Source organism: Sorex fumeus, unplaced genomic scaffold, assembly GCF_029834395.1.
Source record: "Sorex fumeus unplaced genomic scaffold, SorFum_2.1 ptg000072l, whole genome shotgun sequence".
NCBI classification, from domain to species: domain Eukaryota; kingdom Metazoa; phylum Chordata; class Mammalia; order Eulipotyphla; family Soricidae; genus Sorex; species Sorex fumeus.
In genome coordinates, this window is record NW_026606129.1 from 60,567,538 (window position 1) to 60,589,059 (window position 21,522).

At 38.7% G+C, this 21,522-nt stretch overlaps 1 protein-coding gene across 3 annotated transcripts in view; it reads right to left on the reverse strand.

The window, feature by feature from the left end:
* FHIT (fragile histidine triad diadenosine triphosphatase) overlaps positions 1-21,522 on the reverse strand; it is a 1,773,722-nt gene that overhangs the window by 307,307 nt on the left and 1,444,893 nt on the right. For all 3 annotated transcript variants that reach the window (XM_056129408.1, XM_056129407.1, XM_056129406.1), the window contains 2 exons: positions 8,519-8,664; positions 5,204-5,233 (listed from right to left, as the gene is read on the reverse strand). In XM_056129408.1, the coding sequence (XP_055985383.1) occupies positions 5,204-5,233; positions 8,519-8,664 (176 nt within the window). The remainder of the gene's footprint in view (positions 1-5,203; positions 5,234-8,518; positions 8,665-21,522) is intronic.

Here is a 21,522-nt window from a genome sequence, read left to right on the forward strand (position 1 = left end):
TTATCACTGTGGGCCTAAACCTGACTGTCCAGTGGCCTCTGGAGGATGGCGGCCACTGGGCCACCAGGGGAAACAGGCAAAGGTACGAGACTTATTCCCACCTGGTGATCCAGTGCCAGTAACCTACTGCAGGGACTGGATGCATTTCTGCCAAAAGCAGCTGGGTTTCGCGATTTGTTTCTGAGTCTCTAAGATCATGACCATAAAACAGTTTGATCAGGAGCCAGAGAGGCCATTCGTGGGCGGCGACTTGGGGTCTCTTTGGGGTGGAGAGGAAAGGCTGGCTCTACACCCATCCCATGATTCCCCACATATCTCATCACTGCGCCCAAACCTGACTGTCCAATGGCCTCTGGCGGATGGTGACCACCAAGCCACCAAGGGGGAGCAGGTCAAGGGACAGTACCCTTTCCCCTCTGGGGTGGCCTGGTGACAGTAACTTATGCATGGTCCGGATGCATTTCATCCAAAAGCCACTGTGTTTTGAGATTTGTTTCTGAATCTCTGGGATCATGGTCAATAACCAGCTTGATCAGGAGCCAGAGAGGCTATTTGTGGGTGATGACTCGGGGTCTCGTTGGGACAGGGAGGAAAGGGCCTGCTCCACCCCCATCCCGTGAGGTCCTACTTGTCTCATCATTGTGGACCCAAACTTGACTATCCAGTGACCTCTGGAGGATGGCAGCCACCGGGCCGCCAGGGGGAACAGGCCAAGGCACAAAACCTATTCCCACCTGAGGTGGCCTGGTGCTGGTAACCTACTGCAGGGACTAGACGCATTTCTGCCAAAAGCCATTGGGGTTCGAGATTTGTTTCTGAGTCTCTGGGATCATGGCCATTAAGCAGTTCGATCAGGAACCAGAGAGGCCATGCCTCCAATTATATAGCTGAGCCAGAGGTGGTTTGTGGGTGTGTCTCACACATACTTAACTTTTGACCATTTACTTTCTTGGTAAACTTTGCCCCAAGTTTTTTGGGTCTGGTCAAGGACACAGCAGCAATTTGGGGTATCTGGATGTCTGAAGGCACCATCAGGCTGCTGATGCACTCGCCTCACAGGTACTGATTGACCTGCTGGCAGCACCATACCCCCTCAACTGTTATTTTTAAGATACACTTTCAACTGCATTTATATAATATTAAATTTTTAAGAGAGGATTAGAGTACCATAAACATAGAAATGTGCAAGCAAGTGTATTCTGTATGAATAGTTCTTGTGAGATTCTAGATTATTTTTCTGAATATCTCTTTAATTTAACTATAGTAGCCCCCACCATGCTTGAACATTTAATACTTGCACTAAAAGATAACACACTTATTAAGCAACATAACTTTTAAAAGATCTAGCAATGTCTTAGTAGTTCACTCATTGGAATTACACTCTCAAAGATAATTTGAAATACTGATTAGTGGAAAGTTTGATCTTGGCCATAGGTAAATGGAACAAGACAGATTTTTATATCAGAGATACTTAGAAACTCAGATGCCTGACTGCATATTGGAATGGATATGTCAGGTGTCCCTTCATGGAAATTGAAGCTAATAACACAGGGTTAAAAACTTATATTTGTTCTACCACACAGAATCACATTATCATATCAATCCTTCTCTCGACATCACTAAGAAGTGTCATAATAAAAAATTACCAAACACAGGTCCTCATAAATAACACAGGAACAGTAATGAAAACAAATGCACAAATAAAGAACATTGAATGATGCCTTGGAAGAAATCCAATAAAGCAACAGGCTACGGAAGGCTTAAGTTTAGCAGAAGTATTTCAGAGAGCAGGGTTAGTACAACAGGATGATAACACAGTTATACCCCACTGTTTGGTGATATGTACATGCCTATGGTGATGTTTATCTGGGACCAAAAGAAAGAGGTTATTTTTCAAGTCTGCAGGATATCCAAATTGTTATAATAATCACCTGGTGGACAACAGCACTCTACTACTTTTAAATTCAAAAAGAGTTAACAATCAATCAAGGGATAAGAGATGACTTTTTAACTTTCATATTCCCCTTTTCTGCCACAAATACCTTACTGAGTATGCTTGGACCACCCTCATTCTTTGCAAAGCAGAATTTAAAGCTCCTGAAACAAACAAAAATCCCTTAAGTAAAACCATGTTCAAGAGGCCAACTCTGTGGTGTGCCTTCACTAACAATAGCAACAGTTGCTTCTAGGGGAAGAGATCATTACTGGGCTTATTGCTATTACTAGCCAGCATGAGACAAAAACAGTATAAAACCCAGGTATAGGCAGAATAGCAAGAGTCAGCCAGCATGGAGGCAAATAAAAAGCACACTGTGCCTTCCACGGCAGGCTGTCTAGTGCTGCCTGCAAAAGTGCAACTATGTGAACTTCAAAATAGGAAATGAACATTCCTGAGTTACAGTTAAGATCACGGGACAGCTGACTATTAAAGATGCTTCTTTGTTCCTTAGTTGGAACCAAGTACTAGAAGACTGGGCTTCCAAGGGTCCAAGTGATGCCATGACCACCTACTATTCTTACCACCTTAAGAATCACAAGGCTCGTTTGTGAATAATAATTCCTCGTGAGTCTCAACCACAATGATTGTAAATCGGATTAGGAATAAGAATTGAGAATCAACATAAAGACTCACACAAATTAAATTTACTATAGGTAGGAGATGAATAAACATAGGTGAAACCCTGTCTTCAAAATTTTAACACCTGTGGACTGTCCTGTGTCCTGCATGACAGTCCATGGACCAGCAGTTATAATCAAGGTAGTAGATCATCAGTTTTCACCTGTGGAATGACTCTGGTCTATGGGCCTGGTGGATGAAGACCAATGGGGTTCAAAACTTTAAATATATGCACTTGGTCTAAAGAAAATACTTCTCGAAATTGTGTCATTCTTTGAAGTTTTATATGTATATACACGCTTGTTTTCATTGAGTTGATTTGTAACTACAAAGGACTTGAGACAGTAACCCTGATTTATATTGAGGAAATTCTGTGATCACTTTGGAAATAAATTAAGTATGTCCCAAATATGATGATATAAAACTATAGTGTATAGGGGTTAAGGTGCTTCCCTGCAAGTGACCAAACCAATTTTGATCCCTAGCATCATCCTGCTGGGAAAGAGTCCCAAGTACAGTATCAGGTGCAGTCTCCAGCATCACTGGGTATGGTCCTAGAACCCAATCTGCCTCCTCTCACCCCAACTTCTGCCAAAATAGAAATGTGGAATAAAATCATCTGAGGCTAAATATTAATGGCAGTGATGATAAAAACCACATTCATCAATCAATACATGAACACCATACTCCATCATCGCACCATAAATGGCAACAAAATAATTACAGTTTTTGCCAGAAAATTGGGATGTCAGAAGCAGTCACCAACAAAATCAGAGAGTTTATACTGGGTGCGCAGTGTTCTTCAGTGCTTACTGAGAATTTAGAAATGATTACTTTTTACTACTTTAATTGAGATATAATTCAAATACCATAAAACTCAATCTTTTAATGTGTATGAGTGTGTTTTAGAACATTCACAATGTTTTATAACTATCTCCACCTATTTTATATTTTATCATCCTCCCAAAGAAACCTTATGCTCCCTGTTTCTCTCTCTTCCCTTTCAACCTCTAATCTATTTTCACTCAATACTTAACTGGCTGCTAGTGTAGGAAATATTTTAACGCTCCTTTAAAATTCTGAAGTGAAATTTGCTATCATAACTCATCTATTTGTATAAATTCTAAATAAACAATGTGTATATATCATCATTCTGTGCGTCTCACTTTATTTAACTCATACATTTTCCCCCTGCTACCAGCCAAACCTCCACACAGTGCATGCTACTTTCAATGGATGAAGGAATTCCATCAAATAGACATTGTATAATTTGTCTAACTTTTCTGCTGCTGTTGGAATTTACATTTGAATACTGTTCTTATTTTAAAATAACATAGTAGCTGGGTTTAACATTTATGCTTTGTATTCAAGAAACAATTTCAAAAAGGAGCTAGTGGTATAAAACTCTTTCATAGTGCATGCACATTTAGAAACTTAAGCAAAGAGGGGTTGGTGGACAGTGGGGCGGGAGAAGGCTGGCAGGTCCTCTTTCCCTATCACATCCTGTCTCAAAGCAATCAAAAGAACAGTATGCTTTCCCTTGCCTCTCCTCTTCTTCTTCCCTCCAACCCCCATCTATAAATTCATTCTAAGGAATTTAGTGCAAGGACCTATAGGAGTTCACTCCTCTAGAGTACTTTACAGAGATAGGTAAAGGTAAGGTAAGGTAAAGGCCCTCCCGTTGATCGTCGATTTGCTCGAGCGGGCCCAGTAACGTCTCCATTGGAGACTTTGTTGTTACTGTGTCTGGCATATCGAATACTCTCGGTAGCTTGCCGGGCTCTCCGAGAGGGGTGGAAGAATCGAACTCGGGTCGGCCATCTTGGCTGCATGTAAGGCAAACGCCCTACCGCTGTGCTATTGCTCCAGCCCTCACTATCGCTATGATTTAGACTTAGAGTGTAACTGCATAGGCATTTGCATTTGTATGAAGAGGTCAGAAACCCAATTCTAGAATAAGTCAGGATTTTACTCTTTATTTCACTTTACTAGGAAAATAAAGACTATCCTAATAAATTCTCCTTCCTCTTTTAGTACACTTAAAAACCCATTTTTGAGATTCACTGACTCCATTAGGTTAGAAGTTTTGTATTAAATACAAAGGGAAGAAAGGGGAAACTGTGTGGGGAGAGAGGAGAGACGGCGACATATTGGCCAGAAATGAAGGGAGACTGTGGAGCTTGCTCCTGGTTAGCCCTGCATTCAGGAACGATGAAGTGAAGAACAAGAAGCCAAGGCTTCTAAGAGATCTCAGGTTCCCTTGGACATATGTGTTGATTACTTGTTAGCATCGTACATGGACTCCTTCAACTTTTGGTTCTGTTTTAGAATGCCCTAATTTACTTTCTGTTTAGCATCTGTACAATAACAATTTTACCACAAAAGGTAAATGCCTTGTAAACTAATTGGAGACATACTGCTTGGCACAATTTATAATGTCAGGATTTATAGCTCTAACACTGAGGGTCTCTCTGACCTCAAAGATAACATATTGAAACAACAATGTGCTGCAAATAACTTGGTGTGATTTTTATTAGTGCTCATAATTGTCCCTTGTTAATTTGTATGCACATAATAAGCACTCACCTTCACAGTCTGTCCAGCTTCAGGGCCATCCTAGAAAACAAAACAATGAAAGAGGTGAGGACAGATAGATGATATTTCCTGCTTATGCAGAAATACCACAGTTAATAATTTAGATCCAATTTTATTGTGTTAATTTATAGTATTCTCTTGGGGACCATTGGCTTCAAATGTGTGGGACAAGTTCATTCTCCATTTCTTCTGGAGAGTGAGAATTTATGTACAAAAATTACATGAATTATAGAGTGAGCCAACCTTCTTGCTACTTTTCATGCTCTTTGCTCTTGGCTATGGTTTTAATTGCATTAAAGGAAGGCTGGAAACATTTGAGGAGGTAAAGTATCACACCTTTTGGCTACCTTTGAAATCATAGGTAACTTAACTACTGTCTGATTATTTTAAGTCTCTTTGTAAGAAATCTGTAAACATAATCCATTAACAAAGCATATAGGATATCCCATACCCAAATAGCATTTAAAAAGGTGTCTCTTGGTTTGAACTTAGGGAAGAAAGGTAGAAATGTACCTGGAACAATTCCTGCTACACGGGCCCTTTCCCAACCTCTTTATGTCTCTGTTTTTTGAAGCCCCCCAAAATATTGGTTTAGTTGAAAATGAACAACCACGACCAGTTGCCATATATAGCAATCCCCTTCCTCCACATACAAACAAATAAAACAAAAATAAAAAGTCTTTAAATAGTTTGGAACACCAGCATGAGCAGTGTCACTCTAATCAGAAATTTCCAAATTAAATTAGAACACTGAAAGATACTACTTATGTAAGTATCTTAGGTTACCTCTATAACTGAGACTTAAAGGGCTAAATTCTTGCCTTACAGTGGTCAAGATCAAACATAACTGGGTAATCAGAGGTTTTACATGCTGGAGTTAGTGGGCCATGGTATCAATGCGTTGTGCCTTTAACACTCAAAATAAGAGAAATTGGAGTACAGAGAACTGGTAAACATTGTTTTGTGAATCTTTGTCAATATATCTGTGTGTATGTATGTGTGTGTTAACAGGGGGAGTAAGGGTCAAAAAATAAAATTATATGTTTGAAAATACTGCATACATGAAAGTTTCCTAAGCTTGCTATCCGAGAGTTCTACACTTAAGGAGATTGACTTTCTAGTGAATCATTTTAGATAACCAACATTGCCATTTTCATACCAATGTGAAAATTCTTCTAGTATTTCATTAAGCATGGGCAGGTATCTCATTTACCTACTTGCCTTCTTTCACTCTCTCAGGAAGTATAGTTTACAGAATAAGCTTGATAAATCAACCTCAGCTTAGTGTCTTACTAGATGACCACTTAAATGAGTCAATAAAACAAACACATATATTATATTTTGGGGAACTTTAGATACTCCAAATACAGACAGTAAAGGAAAACATTTAACTTTCCATACAAATAAGCATTTTTAGTGAGAGCCTTTTATAACTTGAAAAGAGTAGCCTTTGTTAATTTTCATTAAAAGCTTATGGTAGCAAGATGAGGAAGGTGAGGGAGAATTGAAAAATATCCATCTTCAATAAAACATTGACAAGGTCTAATATTAGAACTACTTCTCTTATTTGCAAAGGGAGTTTTCAAATCACCCCATTTAAAGGTTACAATGGATTGCAACTTTATATTTGTACCTCAAATTCTTTTCATGGAGCCCACAGTACACAGCTATTGATATCCTTTACTCCCACAGATATTCATTTATCAGTATTTCCTCTTCTAGCCCTTAGGAACATCACCTCAATCTCTGCCAAAAGATCTCTACTGACAGGGTAATCTAATTTCTATACTGATCATCAGACTATAGAAAATAATAAACTCAGTTTCTTACCCATCCATAATCAACCACTGAGGTTTGAAATTAAAGACAGAGGAAGTGTCAACCTCTGAAATAAAAGCCAAAACTAAGCTGTCTCTATCTACTGCCCTAAAATCAAATCAAGACTATGTTCTAGCTAAAAATAGATTTTTTATGGAGTGAAAATGATTTTTCTAGCTCCAGCTTCAGTACATAACCTAGAATATCTTACTATCCATTAAACCATGTATCAATGAATTGCACCTATTTTGTTAACAATGCTGCAGATATTGTCTCACTTGATAGCTGATATTCATTCTACAGTCCATTCTGACTGGGAAATAATAGTGAGGCTACTCTCTATTTTTTTTCAAATTTTTATTAGTGAAACACCATGAGGTACAGTTGTTGACTTACAAATTTTTGTGCTTGGATTTCGGTCATACCATGATCAAATACCCATCCCTCCACCAGTGCCCATTTTCCACCACCAAGGATAATATCCCCCCCCCCATTCCTCACATCCCCCCCTGCCACTGTGGCAGGGCATTTCCTTTTGTTTTCTCTCTCCTTTTGGGTGTTGTGATCAGAGGTTAGTCTCTATTACTAACAGATTTTTTTTTCTATTGGGGAGGGGAAACTTTGGCAATGGATTTCTGGGAGCCAAAGACCAAGACATATTTGAAGAGACAAGATATGACCTAAAAAATAGTTTTTATGCCTCCGTCCAGACTCAAAGCCAAAAGTTAGACACTCTGCAGGGACAATTCATAGGACGGATACAGAGGTCCTTACAAAATTCAGAGGATAAAGAGCCTTTAAGAAGTCCAGTTCCTTTTACTGAATCATGTCCTAGCAATTCCTTATCATTATAAAGTCAAGTCTCAGGTAGTTTGGAAAAGATTCTATGTAATCGACTTCCTAAACACTCCATTTGGGAGGTGCCTGCCATCCCCACCTCCCATTTTGGGTGTGTAATCTATTTTGCGTTATAGTTTTACAACCTCTTTTACTTTACAGTTTTTTTTCCCAGAAAAGTCCTCTTCTCAGAAAATAAACAAGATTCATTTTCCATTAATAAAACTATTTTGCTTCACTCTCTTCTCTGAAAAATCTTTTCTGCAACAAATGTCAAGGTAGAACCTTCCTGCCCCCCCCCCACACACACACACACACAATGGAGGATGGAGTAGCCGTCTTTATTGCCATGAGAATATCTTCATCTCAAACTGAGAACCAAGACTCACCCAAAATTTGGGTGGCAGGGATCAGCTCCCATGTCATACAGATTAAGTGAATCTCAGGTGACACTTGATGGCCACACTGATGAGGCTGACAAAATTTAGTGCCCTCTTCAATTAGGAACTTAGGTAGATTTCACCAGTCTTGACTTCTCTGGGCATGCACCCCAATGCTACCTGTGAGATATCTTGTTTTAAAAGACTAGAAAAGCCAATACCAGGTATTTCAAAGACAGAAAAAGAATTTCTGAACAATCAGTGCACTCACCTGCATGGAGAAAGTGAGAGACGTGCCCTGGAAATGCTTCTCCACCACCATGCCAACTCTCTGGGTTGCCTGAAACAAATCAGCCACTTCATCAGGACGCAAATCCTGAAAGCGGTCCACTGGTCGAAGGGGACACACAAGAACATCTGTAGTGAGTTCTGTTAAGGAACACTCTCCTTGTTTGGGATAATATTCTCACCCTGAAGTTAATAGCTACAGTATTAAATCCTGTTGACCCAACATCTCAAATCCTTGGCCCAAGGAATAAAGAAGCAAATAGTTTTCAATGAGCAAAAATCCAAGAAATTCAATGTGAATTTACAAACATGGTTAATTACACTTTGAAGGAAACTCTATGTTGTGCTAGAGAAATTAATTTAAGAGAAAAGAGACATTAGCATTCAGAGGTTCTCAAGTGCTTCCTAAGATAATTATGCGAAGTTGCATTCTGGTTGATTATCTCCAGATCCCTAAAGTTCTTTCTTCTCAAGCAGTCAAAAGCGTTGAGTTGGAAAAACAACTGGAATATCCAGTTACTTTGTCACACAGAGCATCATGATTAAAATTTAAACTTCAGTATATCTTTAGAGAAATAGGTAGGGAAAAAAACAATAGTAGTTTTATTTAATTTAAAAAAGAGTACAGGGATTCTAGAAATATTGTAATTAAGAGATTTGTCATGTGGCTAAGCAATTTATGGCAAGAGTTCCCCTGGGATCCAAGTGATTGGAGAATCTAGCTTCTCTAATGGTTATCGGGTCAAAATGAATAATTGATTATTAAGAGAGGGATTATGTGAACAAACCATCAATGTATTCTACAAGTCTGACAAGCAAACATATTTTTATGATTGGTCTGAGAAAACTTCAAGGTCTAGAGAAAAGGGATATTACTAAATTGTTATTGGAAAATTAACATATAACAACATTCAGTTCCCTTTTGAATTTCAAATAACTTATGTTTACATATACATATACCTCCAGGACCAGCCACCACCATGCTGAGACCACTCTCCGCACACATGAAGGTACTGGCAGAGGGACAAATCCACGCGGGTTCCGGGGCCAAGACCTCCAAGCCTACTCAGATTGGAGTCGAGCATCTTCCATCCAGATCCTCCAAATTCCAGTAGGTGGGGGTCACACCCACCACCTGGCCCCCTGGCGCCGTGTAATCCCATCAGCGGCCAAGACTCAGAGATTATAAAATCCAGATCCCGGAACCACACGGCCACATTCGCGGCCGCGCGACATCTTATCAGAACTTTTTTTTTTTTATGACATCTTATTATCTCATTCCTACTTTGGACAAACTTGCAGGCTATCGAATGTAGCCTGCCCACAGGGCAGAGTCTGGCAAACTCCCCATGGCGTACCAAATATGCCAAATATCAGTAACAATGATGAGTCTCATTCTCCTAAAGAGCCTTGAATATAATCTCAGGGCTAGGATGAAAGAGACGTTACTGGGGCCTGCTCGAGGCAATTGACGAATAAAAGGATGATGAAATGAAAATGAAATGTTTACATATGAATATTCAAATGCATGTACACACGCATTAGATATAAATTTTTGCTTAGTTTCTAGGACCAAAAAAAGTGTTAAGAATTTCTTTAGGGGCTGGAGCTATAGTACAGTGGATAGGTAGTTTGCATTGCATGCAGCCAACTTGGGTTCAATTTCCAGCATTCCATATGACCCCCTGAACACTGCCAAGAGTAATTTCTGAGTGCAGAGATGGAGTAACCCCTATGGATCTCTGGGTGTGACCCCAAAAGAAAAAAAAAAGAACTTCTTAATCTTTTCTTATTCCCTTCTTTTTTAAGGAGCATATGGAGCAGAACAACTAAAGGGCATAATAAAACCACAATTCTGCAATTGCTAATTTTACTAGACTATCAAGCATTTTAGCCCATCATACTATAGTTGGAATTTAGGGCTCAAGGGTAAATGCACAATTTGTTTCAGTGGATCTGAATTCCATAAGTGAAAGAGGGGGAAGGGATGAAAGGAAAAACATTAATTTCACTCGTTATCAGAAAATTCATGTCAATGGCAAACTTCAAAAATTGAGCATTTGTTTCATCTAAGTTCATTTTTCAAAAGAGGAGAAGGGAGGTCTTTACCCACAGGGCATCTGATACTTAAAAAGATAATTATCCTTTCTGACAGGACTGCTTTATTATCATGGGTCAATGGACCGTTTAAAAATGAAGAATTTCCTTTCATTTCCTTTAGCACATTACCAGTTTCTACTCCCACTTAGCTGCTTCCTTATTGTTAAAAGAGACCTTTCCTCATCTTCCCCCTTCCTGTATAATTTACACTCTATTTTCTGCCTAACTTTACCAAACCACAAGAAGATGAAAACTTTGCAAACTTCTAATAATACACATAATTGCTGTGGTAGGTCTATATCTACACACAACTACATGGGAAGGACATTTTTTTTAAAGCAAGAAAGTTTTTATTGAAATTTCTTCAGTAAGATGTGAGGGAAGGTAATGGGAAGAGTATGTTTTAAGAGAGAACACCAGTTTCTCCTGAGTGGAAATAGGCAAGCTAAGAAACATACAGAGAATCAAGTGCGCTATGAGTTCAAGGGAGAACATGGGTTTGAAGAGCAAGCCAGGAACAGTATTTATTCAAATTATTGCTTATGGTGAAAACTGGTGGAATCAATCTGATAATCTTTGTATTAAATGGAATCTTAGTAATATCAATGGCATCTGAAAAGCTTTTATCAATGCATTGAAAAAACTTAGTCTATCCTGCTTGTCTGACAGTACAGATAGGCTTGACTTAAGGACCTAAAATGCTTATGAAATTGAGGCACCAAAGAGCAGGTGTAGAGCTTACTTTTGTGTGCCTAGCATGTGATCAACATTGGTTCCACCCTGACACCACATTTAGTTCCCTGAGCACTGCAAAGAGTGACCCCTGAGCACAGAGCCAGGGGTAAACCCTGGGTACCAATAGATGTATCTCCTGCCCCAAAATATTTTCTTAAATTTAATCAAAATGACAATCTATGTTTTATCCTATGTGACCTCAACCACATGGTCATATATCACTAATATTTAACACTTTGGCTGAACATCAGTAATAGTAACTAAACATGTAACACAACAGTTTACCGGTAAAACAATTTCATTTATATGAACACTGTTCATAAGCCCATTTTTATACAACATCATCATATACATATCTCCTAAAATCCAAACACTTTGCTTTAAAAAGAGAACTCATCTGTACATAATATACAAACACACATACTTTTAAAGTACACATGTATTTCTGTTTCAACCCAGTAATTAATCCTTTAAGTTTTATTTAGAAAAAATCAGCTATACAAATTTCACATAATTAAACCATAAAATTATATGCAAATTATAGTCAGATAAATTAGAGACAACTTTTAAGGGTGCTTATTAGGTTGGACAAATATTCCATGGAGTTGATCAATCTCTTCTGAAGGATCCCAAGGATCCCTGTTTAGTCATAAACAGGCAGCACAACCAAAAACCAATTTCCCGATAGGCATCACAGAACTCAGACGTTGAGGTCTTTGAGTTATATTGAGTGAGATTCCATAGCTCCTGGATCCTATGTTCACCTAGACAGCGGCAGATTAATAACTCATTACACAAATCTCCCCTAAACCACTTGATGCACTAATTGGGAATCAGAAAGTCAACCATCTTTAAAATACTCCCATGTCTTTAAAACTTAAATCATGTTTCTTTAATAAAAACATTTAAAAAATGTATAACTTCACTAATCTAAAATAAAAACTTAAGCACTTATTAGGGGCTGTAACAGTAGCACAGTGGCAAGGCCATGTGCCTCGAATGTGGCCATCCTGGGTTTGATCCCTGGCATCCATATGGTTCCCCAGGCTCTTCAAGGAGTGATTTCTGAGAGCACAGCTAGGAGTAAGCCTGAGTACTCCCAGGTGCATCCCCCCACCCAAAACAAAGCAAAACAAACACAAAAACTTCAGTGTTTACCTATTAAAAATTCCACTCTTTCAAAAATACATATACATGTCTATGTTTATTTCAACATATTTACATCATTCAAGGTATAGAAAAAAGTAGTGTGTCCAATGACAGATGGTTGGATAAAGAAGAGGTGTTATGTTTAAACAACAGAAAACCACTCAGTTGTTAGAAAGGGTGAAATCTTGCCTTTTGCTACTCTGATATTTATGGATAAAACTGGAGGGTGTTGTGCAAAGTAAAATGAGTCAGAAAGAGAAAGACAAATACTGAATGATCTCACATTTATTAAGAAACAAAGGAAGGGAATTAATATACAATGCCCAATGAAAACAAATCTTTAGACTCTGTCCACAGAAGTGATCTTGCCAAAGAGGTGAAGGGATGGGCTGGAGAGGAGCTGATACTGTCCAGTGAACTATGATGGAGGGATATTGGCACTTTGATAGTGGCTAGGGTATTGTAGCATTGTAGTCTAAAAGTATTTAAACATTATTATAGCCAGTATTACCTCAATAAAAATAACTTAACAAATAAGTGTGATAAACAGAGTGGAAAGAGACTAGGCATTAACCTTGTCATAGGGTACACCTATAATCTACTGCCCCTGGAATCTTTATACCTTCCACTCCCTTGAACTTACTTATTTGTCATATTTGCCTTCTCTCTTTTCCTCCAACAGTCTAAGCCTTTAATCAGACTTAAAATTGCTGTTCTATCTGTGTATTTTGCCTAGAAATCAGATCCTTATAATTTTCTTATGGCTCCTTTTGGATTTTTTTTTTATCATCCAGATTCCAATGCTACTCTCTCAAAAAAGCGTTGCATGATCACCATGTTTAAAATTCTACCCAATTTGTTTGATATCTGCTATTTTAACTCTTCTCCGAGCTCTTGTACCCAGCAAGTTTTCTTGGTTTATTGTTCCCTACCCGAATCAGAATGTAATTTTCATGAGAGTAAAGACTTGATGTTGGCTGCTGCTACTTCATCACTGACTAGAACACCAGAGACAAAAGAAGTGAATACATGATGAATCACATCCTTGTAGCAGCCACGTCTGAGTGCCAAGACATAAACAAAATGGGGAAAAAAGCCCATTCATTTCCTCTAAGTCATCTCTTCAAAATTGAGAGGTCGGAAATATTTATTTTTAAATTCAAAGAGGCTTATTCTTAATATTTTACCTGAGAGCAATGTTGGATGTGCGGTCAACAAATATAAACCTACCTGTATTTTTCTTATTTCCAAAGATATTATAAACTTTCTTTATTTATTTTTTTTAATAATTTATTTCTTCATTGAATCACTGTGGGAAAAGTTACAGAGCTTTCGGGTTTAGGTCTCAGTCATGTAAGTATCAAACACATTTCCCTTTACCAATACTTATTTTTAACCGGGAACCCCAATAGAACCCCACCTCCCACCCCTCCCAATTCCTGTGAGGCAGATGAGTTCTAGTTAATACTGTATCTACTTTGACTAGATACATTGTTTCGATAGAAGATGCACAATTATTGTTTAGAGTTTATGACCCCCCCCCCCCAATCAGATATGCTGAAACAGCGTTGTGAAATAATTTGCTTTCTACAGCTTGGTTTAAGAATAAAATGATGTCGCGCGGCTGCGATTGCGGCCGCGCGGTTTTGGATTTCTGCTGTTTTACTTATTAACCCTGGAAGTATTTCTATTAAAAGTTAGATAGTTAAGAGATTGGTTTCTCCGCTCTGGAGTCGTGGCCGTGCCGGAGAGCCACTCATGGGGGGCAGCTGGTGACCTTGGTCGGGCGTGAAGGATGGCCCAGAATGCCCCCCTTCCCATGAGGCCCCTGCCGCCCCCCGCCCCCGGCTCAAACCTGCTGTCCACAAGGCTCCCGTGTGGCCGCCATCTTTCTTTGCTATAAACTTTCTTTAAAAAGTATTTTATAACTGCAGTTTTTTAACTACTCAGAGACTCAGAAAAACTACATTCATAAAAATAATTATTTATATTGAGGCTAGATAATGCAATTAATTTATCCATCTAATGAATATTCAATACCAGTTATGTGTGATCGAATGTTAGGATTGGGGCATAGGAAAGGCAAGTAAAAGATTTTCCCTGTGCTTCCAGGCCAGAAAAGATGTAAGTGAAGCCTAGTGAGGCATTCAGCATAGAGGGAAGCTAGTATGGCAGGAGTTCCATGGTAAACACAGATAACATCTGTGTGGTGGATAATTCCATGGTTAGCTGAATTTATTAAAGGCTCATATATTTTTTAGAAAACAGGTTAGAAAACTTTTTATGCAACATCTGGGTAGTAAATACTTTAGACTTAAGCCACTACTTAAGAAGTATCAGACAACATTAAGCAAGTGTGGTTCACTATATTCCAGGAAAAATTTATCTAAATGAGGAGGCAGACCACGTTTAGGTCGTGGACCTTAGCGTGCACTCTTATTTAGAGGAATTATTCTAAAAGAGGCACAAAAGAGAAGGAAAGGGACTTGGTATTTTTCTCCCACATTGAGAGCTATAATGCTATCTTATAGCATTTTGGATAAAGATCATTACAGTCTCTTAAAAATTACCACTTTGTAGGAAAAGTACATGAGCATTCTTAGAGCATTTTCATGACCTTGTCACTCTTACAACACTTTTTGATACAAATTACAGGAAAACATGTTATGAGAATGGCATCATATTTATGAGTATATATAAATGAGATGAAAGAAATTTCTGCCATCTCTAACTAGAAAAACAAAGCAAAAGATCTACAAATATATGAGAGCTTCAAATATTAAATTCAAAATAAACCATTTTAATCAAAATAAGTGCATAAGCTCTGGAAGAAAATGCCATACTGCCTGGAGACAGTGGGTATTATGTGTTACATGTTCTTTCTAGAGAAGCCCAGGGAACACAAATTAATTTTGAAAAATAGCAGACAGTTCCTCTAATTCTATCACTCCTGTTTATATGCCAATTGTTGAAGATAATATAACAGAAGTACTATAAGTTAATTTGAAGACTCTTAGGTCTTATGGGAAAATATCATATTACACACAAACTATACAAATATACTTTCTCCTGATTACTCTTTGTTAGTGACTAAAACCTCTGTAGATAAATCTCAAAGAATAATCATACTCAATTGAACTTATATTTATACAGCATTCATCATATGAAAAAAATCTGTGAGAGAGACGATTGAATGGGATTGGGGTTCTCTATAATGTAGAGCACAGACATATATATATATATATATACATATATATATGTGTATATATATATGTAAAAAGGTAAAATAAAGGCCCTCCTGTTGATCATCGATTTGCTCGAGCGGGCCCAGTAACGTCTCCATTGGAGACTTTGTTGTTACTGTGTCTGGCATATCGAATACATCACGGGGAGCTTGCCAGGCTCTGCTTGCCGGGCTCTCCGAGAGGGGCAGAGGAATCGCACTCGGGTCGGCCATGTTGGCTGCGTGCAAGGCAAACGCCCTACCGCTGTGCTATCGCTCTCTCTATATATATAAAATGATGAGAAAAGTAACACTTAAAATTTAGTTCCTATGAATGACAAAGAATTACTTGAGGAATATCAAAGACTTCTTAAGTCAGATAAGATTCAAAGTGGGTGGCGTGCATATTCTGCCTGAGCCCATGTGCTGCCTGTGCCCACATGGCAGAGAAAATCTGGTGCCTGAGCACAAGCGTCACCCATATCTCCCTTTTTGAATGTGTACATTCATGCTTTCATGTCTAATGCTGGAAGGTGTGCAGGGACTCTCTCCATCCTTGGAGAATCCTGGGCTTTCTCTGGAGCAGGTTTCTCTCTACTCTCTCCCATTTTATCTCCCTCCTTTCCTTCAAACCCCCCAAATAAAAGCTGTGTCACTGTCACTGTCCCCACGTTGTTCATCAATTTGCTCAAGCGGGCCCAATAACATCTCCATTGTGACAAATGTTACTGTGTTCGGCATATTGAATATGTCATGGGTAGCTGTCCAGGCTTTGCCAAGTGGGCTAGATACTTCCCGGGCTCTCCGAGAGGGGTGGAGTAATCAAACTTGGGCAGGCCATGTTGGCTGCATGCAAGGCAAACACCCTACCCACTGTGCTATTGCCCCAGTCCAAAAGCTGTATAATTTCAAAAATAAAATAAAGACTCAAAGTGGACTTTATAAATAAGGGGGAGGGGCAATTCAACCAGTGCATATATTGGGAAGCATCTATCCATCCCATAACTAGTCTCCTCTCAATCAAAGTTTAGTTATGGGAAGATTTCATACTCTAATAGCCCTAACTGTCATCATGCAGTATAAACAAATCATTACAACACAGAGATATGAGCACTACTAGCACTACTAGTAGAAATGGGTACAGAATTTTATAGGAACACTGAGGAAGCAGAATCTAACTGTGCCTATGGATATGAGAAACTTTTAAGTGGTCTTGCATTTTCATTTTCTATAGTCAGAAAATCTTCGTCCACATAGACTTAGCCATCCACCCCACAAACAACACCCTGACCATCTGACAGAAGATAGAAGAACCTTATTTATAAAAAGAGAAAAACATTTCAGTTTTTTATTATTTTTTAACACAATCTTATGGGAATGTGTTAAAGGAAGAACTTGGCCATTAGAGAGACGGATCATGGGGTGAAGGGGTAGCTGGTCCCACAGAGATGTTCACTGGACAACGAAAGCTCTGTACTTCTCTAATATCTTCACTTAACACTAAACTGGTTCTTAGGGAAATAAATAATACTAAGGGTCAAAAAATAAAATGAAAGCCTATCTTTTCAGATGAGCTAGCAATTTATGGTTAGTTTCCAAGAAAATTACTAGCATTTATTCTAAAGACAAAACCACCATTTAATTTATATATGTACTTTTATTTACATATTTTTTCCAACAAACGTACTACTGTAACCCTCATTTTGCAGATGAGTAAATTATAGTTACTGTAGAAGAAATACGGCTGAAGCGATAGCACAGAGTGTTTACCTTGGATGTGGTAGACCTGACTGACCCAGGTTCGATTTCTCTGCCCCTCTCAGAGAGCCTGGTAAATCCTGGCAAGCTACCCGTGACGTTTTCAATATGTCAAACACAGTAACAATTCTCCCAATGGAGACGTTACTGGTCCCGCTCGAGCAAATCAATGAACAACAGGAGGACAGTACTACGGTGCTACAGTGGAAGAAATATATTCAAAAGTATACACCCCAGATTAGGCTAAAACAAAAATTCAACTCCAAAACTTATATAATTCTAAAGATCATTTTATTTGCCATAGTTACATTGTTTACATGAATCAGCTTTTAACTTGTGCTCTGATTACAAGTTTGCCCCGTGTTCCCAGAATTTCTCTATTCATGGAGGAAAATCAAGTGCTTTATGAGCTACAATGATATTGCATAAAACCAAAAAATGGGTTTGGAAAAGAAATCATGGGAAACATAACAATTCCATGGTGGACAGATGGTCCATGCTAATGAAAATGAGCAATCCTTCATCCTAACTGATCACTTGTTCTCTGTGTGGGATAGCCTCCCAAGAGATGCTCATGGGAAATCAGGCCACTACCAGAGATGCAATTATCTGGAGCTTCTCATGCCTTGTGATGCCAGAGACCACCAGTGATACAGCTAGTGATGGTTATAAGGCCACGTGGTGCTATGGAAAAAGCTGAGTCCTTATTGAGGACACTTAAGACGTTTAAGATGAGAATCATTTTGCACTTGGAGTTCAGCAGGAGGAAGTAAGGCGGGATGCAGAAACTGTACTTTGGATATTTTACCCTCCTAAGTTTGGGTTGCCTCAAGATCACTTTGCCCCACTTATAATCTAGATTCAAGAGAAAGAATGGATACAACCAGTTACTGACTAGTCATGATATTAGACCATTCTGGTGTAATTAATAAAAACATTGGCTTTACTTTTTCAGTACTTTACAACTTTTAGGATTACTCTGTTTTTCCTACTTTTTGTTGAATTTTGGGCTTCACTTTGTGCTCAGAGGTCATTCCTGCTGGGGCTTGGGAGACCATATATGTAGGGCTGTACCAGGTATTGAACCAGGGTCAACTGGATGCAAGGCAAGTGCCTAATCCTCTATGCAATCTCTCTAGCCCCAAACATTATTAAGGCATCATCTACAGCATCAGGACTATCAAGACTTGGTAATATCTCTATTTTTCCTCTTCACTCATACCAACAGCTTTGACCTATTAGTCATGCCCTTTTAGAAACAATTAAGACATGATTTTACTACTTTAAAATCTTATGAAAACATACCAGGCTCTGTGCTGAACTCTGGCTAATATGCAACTGAGTCCATAACATACACAGAAATAAAAAAAAATGGAATCTTTATAGTAGCGGTGTCAAAGTTTTTGTGGCAGATTATTTACCAAAATAATCTCTCTCATCCTACATTTCTCATTGAGAAGTAAATTTATGCCTCTTTTTATTAAGAGCTGGAGTCTTTTATGTCTTCTATTGAATTTGGAGTAGCCTTGAGATTGGCTTTGATTAGTGCACTGTGTTAGAAGTATTGCTCTGTAACTTTCTATGCTTAAATCTTAAAAGTATTTTCAACTTTTGTCCTATTGGAACTTTGATCTCACCCATCAAGTTGTGAAAAGTCTCATGAAACTCACTGGAGACTAAAAGTCACATGAAGGAGAACTCAGGTACCTCAGGTGAGAGCCAGTATCAAGAGTCAGACCTGAGAGCCTTGGCTAACTTCCAATCTGCCTGTGATCTATTGTACACAATGAACTACCCCCAAACACAGTAGTACAAAATATGATTATTTTCTTATAGAAGTTCTCTAGCTGTTTTATTGCCAGTAAATAGGCTAAGCTAGATTCATAGGTCCTTCACTCTACTTGTCCCCTTCAGTCCAATACAGAGAATGAAACTGTCTTAAGTTCTTACACATTCTATTGGTCAGTGCTAATCATGGGGCAGACCAGGTTCAACAGAGAAAAATTAACTTTCCTACCAGGAGAAGTAGAAAGACTCTATAAGAAATGAAGTATGGACACTAAAAGGCATGTTTTACTAGAATCATTATTATAACAATTTGGAACACTTGGTAATCTTCAAGAAGTTCTGAGGATTAAAAAAAAAATTTATATTGAAGTGCAAAGATTTACAATGCTGTTTTTTTGTTTTGTTTTTGTGTCCATACCCAGTTCACCTTAGGGTTTACTCCTTGCTCTGAGCTCAAGGATCACCCCTGCGGGACTTGGGAGACCAAATGGGATGCTCATGGGTTGACCATAAGCAAAGCAAGAGCCCTACCCACTGTACTATTACTCTGGCAACTTCAATACTGTTAATCACAATTTTTTTTGCAAACATCATTCTATCATCACATCTACCATCAGATATCTTGCTTCACTCCACCAGTGTTCCAAGAATCAACCCTCTGTCTGCATGTAAACTCATTTATATAGATAAAATCTTCAGCTCTGATGATTTTGATGAGTAGTTGTTCCCTTACAATATTTCATTTTTATAGGGGAGAGATACCATAAAAGGAAAGCCCAAAACAGACCTACCAAATGAGACTCTAAGACAGAAGAGAACGCAGGATATAAAACATAAACGTAATGAAATGAAAACCTCACCAAGAATACTCTATCTAGCTAGATTATCATCAGGATTTGAAAGAATGATAAACAGAACTTTAGGAGAAGGCTACAATTTGGTAAGTTTACAGCCCTGAAACAAGTCTTGCAAGAAGCATTAAAAATATTCTTTAAAGATGAGACAAACTTCCAAGGATATGGCACTGACTTTGGCATTCACTCATCGTGCTTATGGTTGTTCTCTACTAGAATGCTTATTCTTGACACACTATTGCATTACCACACCATATTTGATGGGGTTAAAATAAAATATGGCTTCAACCACGGGAACACCTGCAAGGTGATTAGAGGCCACCCTAAAAGCTTCTATTCCTCTTGGAGAGCCTGGCAAGCGAGTGAAAGTATTCTGCCCACAAGGCAGAACCTGGCTAGCTATCCATGGCGTATTCGATATGCCAAATCCAGTAAATAAAATGGATCTCATTCCCCTGACCCTGAATATGGCAGCATTGAAAAGGATGTGGAAGGAGAGGCTGATAAAATCTCAAGGCTGAACTAGGCTGTCAAAACAAAGAAGGACCAAAATGACTATCTATACTTTCACTGCACATATACTAGCATCAGATGCATCCATCAAGGACATGATGGCAAAAGCGTGAAAGATCAAGTATGACATCATTGGTCTGACCAAGATGAGAAGGCATCAATCACATCAGACCATTTTTAACACCAGAGAAGAACTGTTCCTCAGAACATGCAACAAAAGAGGCATGGTGGTGTTGGTGTTCTTGTCAACACAAACCTGGCCATAAGCATTGATTCATACGAATCCCTAACAACCCAATTCAGACAATTACACTAGAATAGATGTGGTTCACTGTCGGCAGTTTCATCTTCATTGTCTATGCACCAACATCCAATTACGATGAAGAAGAAATTGAGAAGTTCTAATGGAGCTGGAGAAGTCCTATAAAGAAGACCATACCTCTACAAGATAACTTTTGGTGATTTTAATGTCAAGAAAGGACTGAGAAGTTCAGCCAAAGAACTTCACATTGGAACACATGGTCTAGAATGGAATGAAAAGGGTGAGAGACTATCTGAGTTCATCATGTCGACCAAGATCAACCATGGTAACTCACAGTTCCCGAAGGCCGAATCTAAACATTGGACATGGGAGTCTCCTGGTGGATGGTTACACAATGGAATTGACCACATCATATTCAATCGATGGTTTTGCCTGACAATGTCACTGTTTTCCCAAAATTCCAAATGAGATCGGACCACCGTCTCCTTCGTGCAAAATTCTACTTCACAAAGTGGGGAGAAAGGGGTGCAAAGTTTGAGAAGAGAACTCCCATAATGACCACCAACTGGGAGCTCTTTGGCACTATTTCGGCAACATGGGAAGAT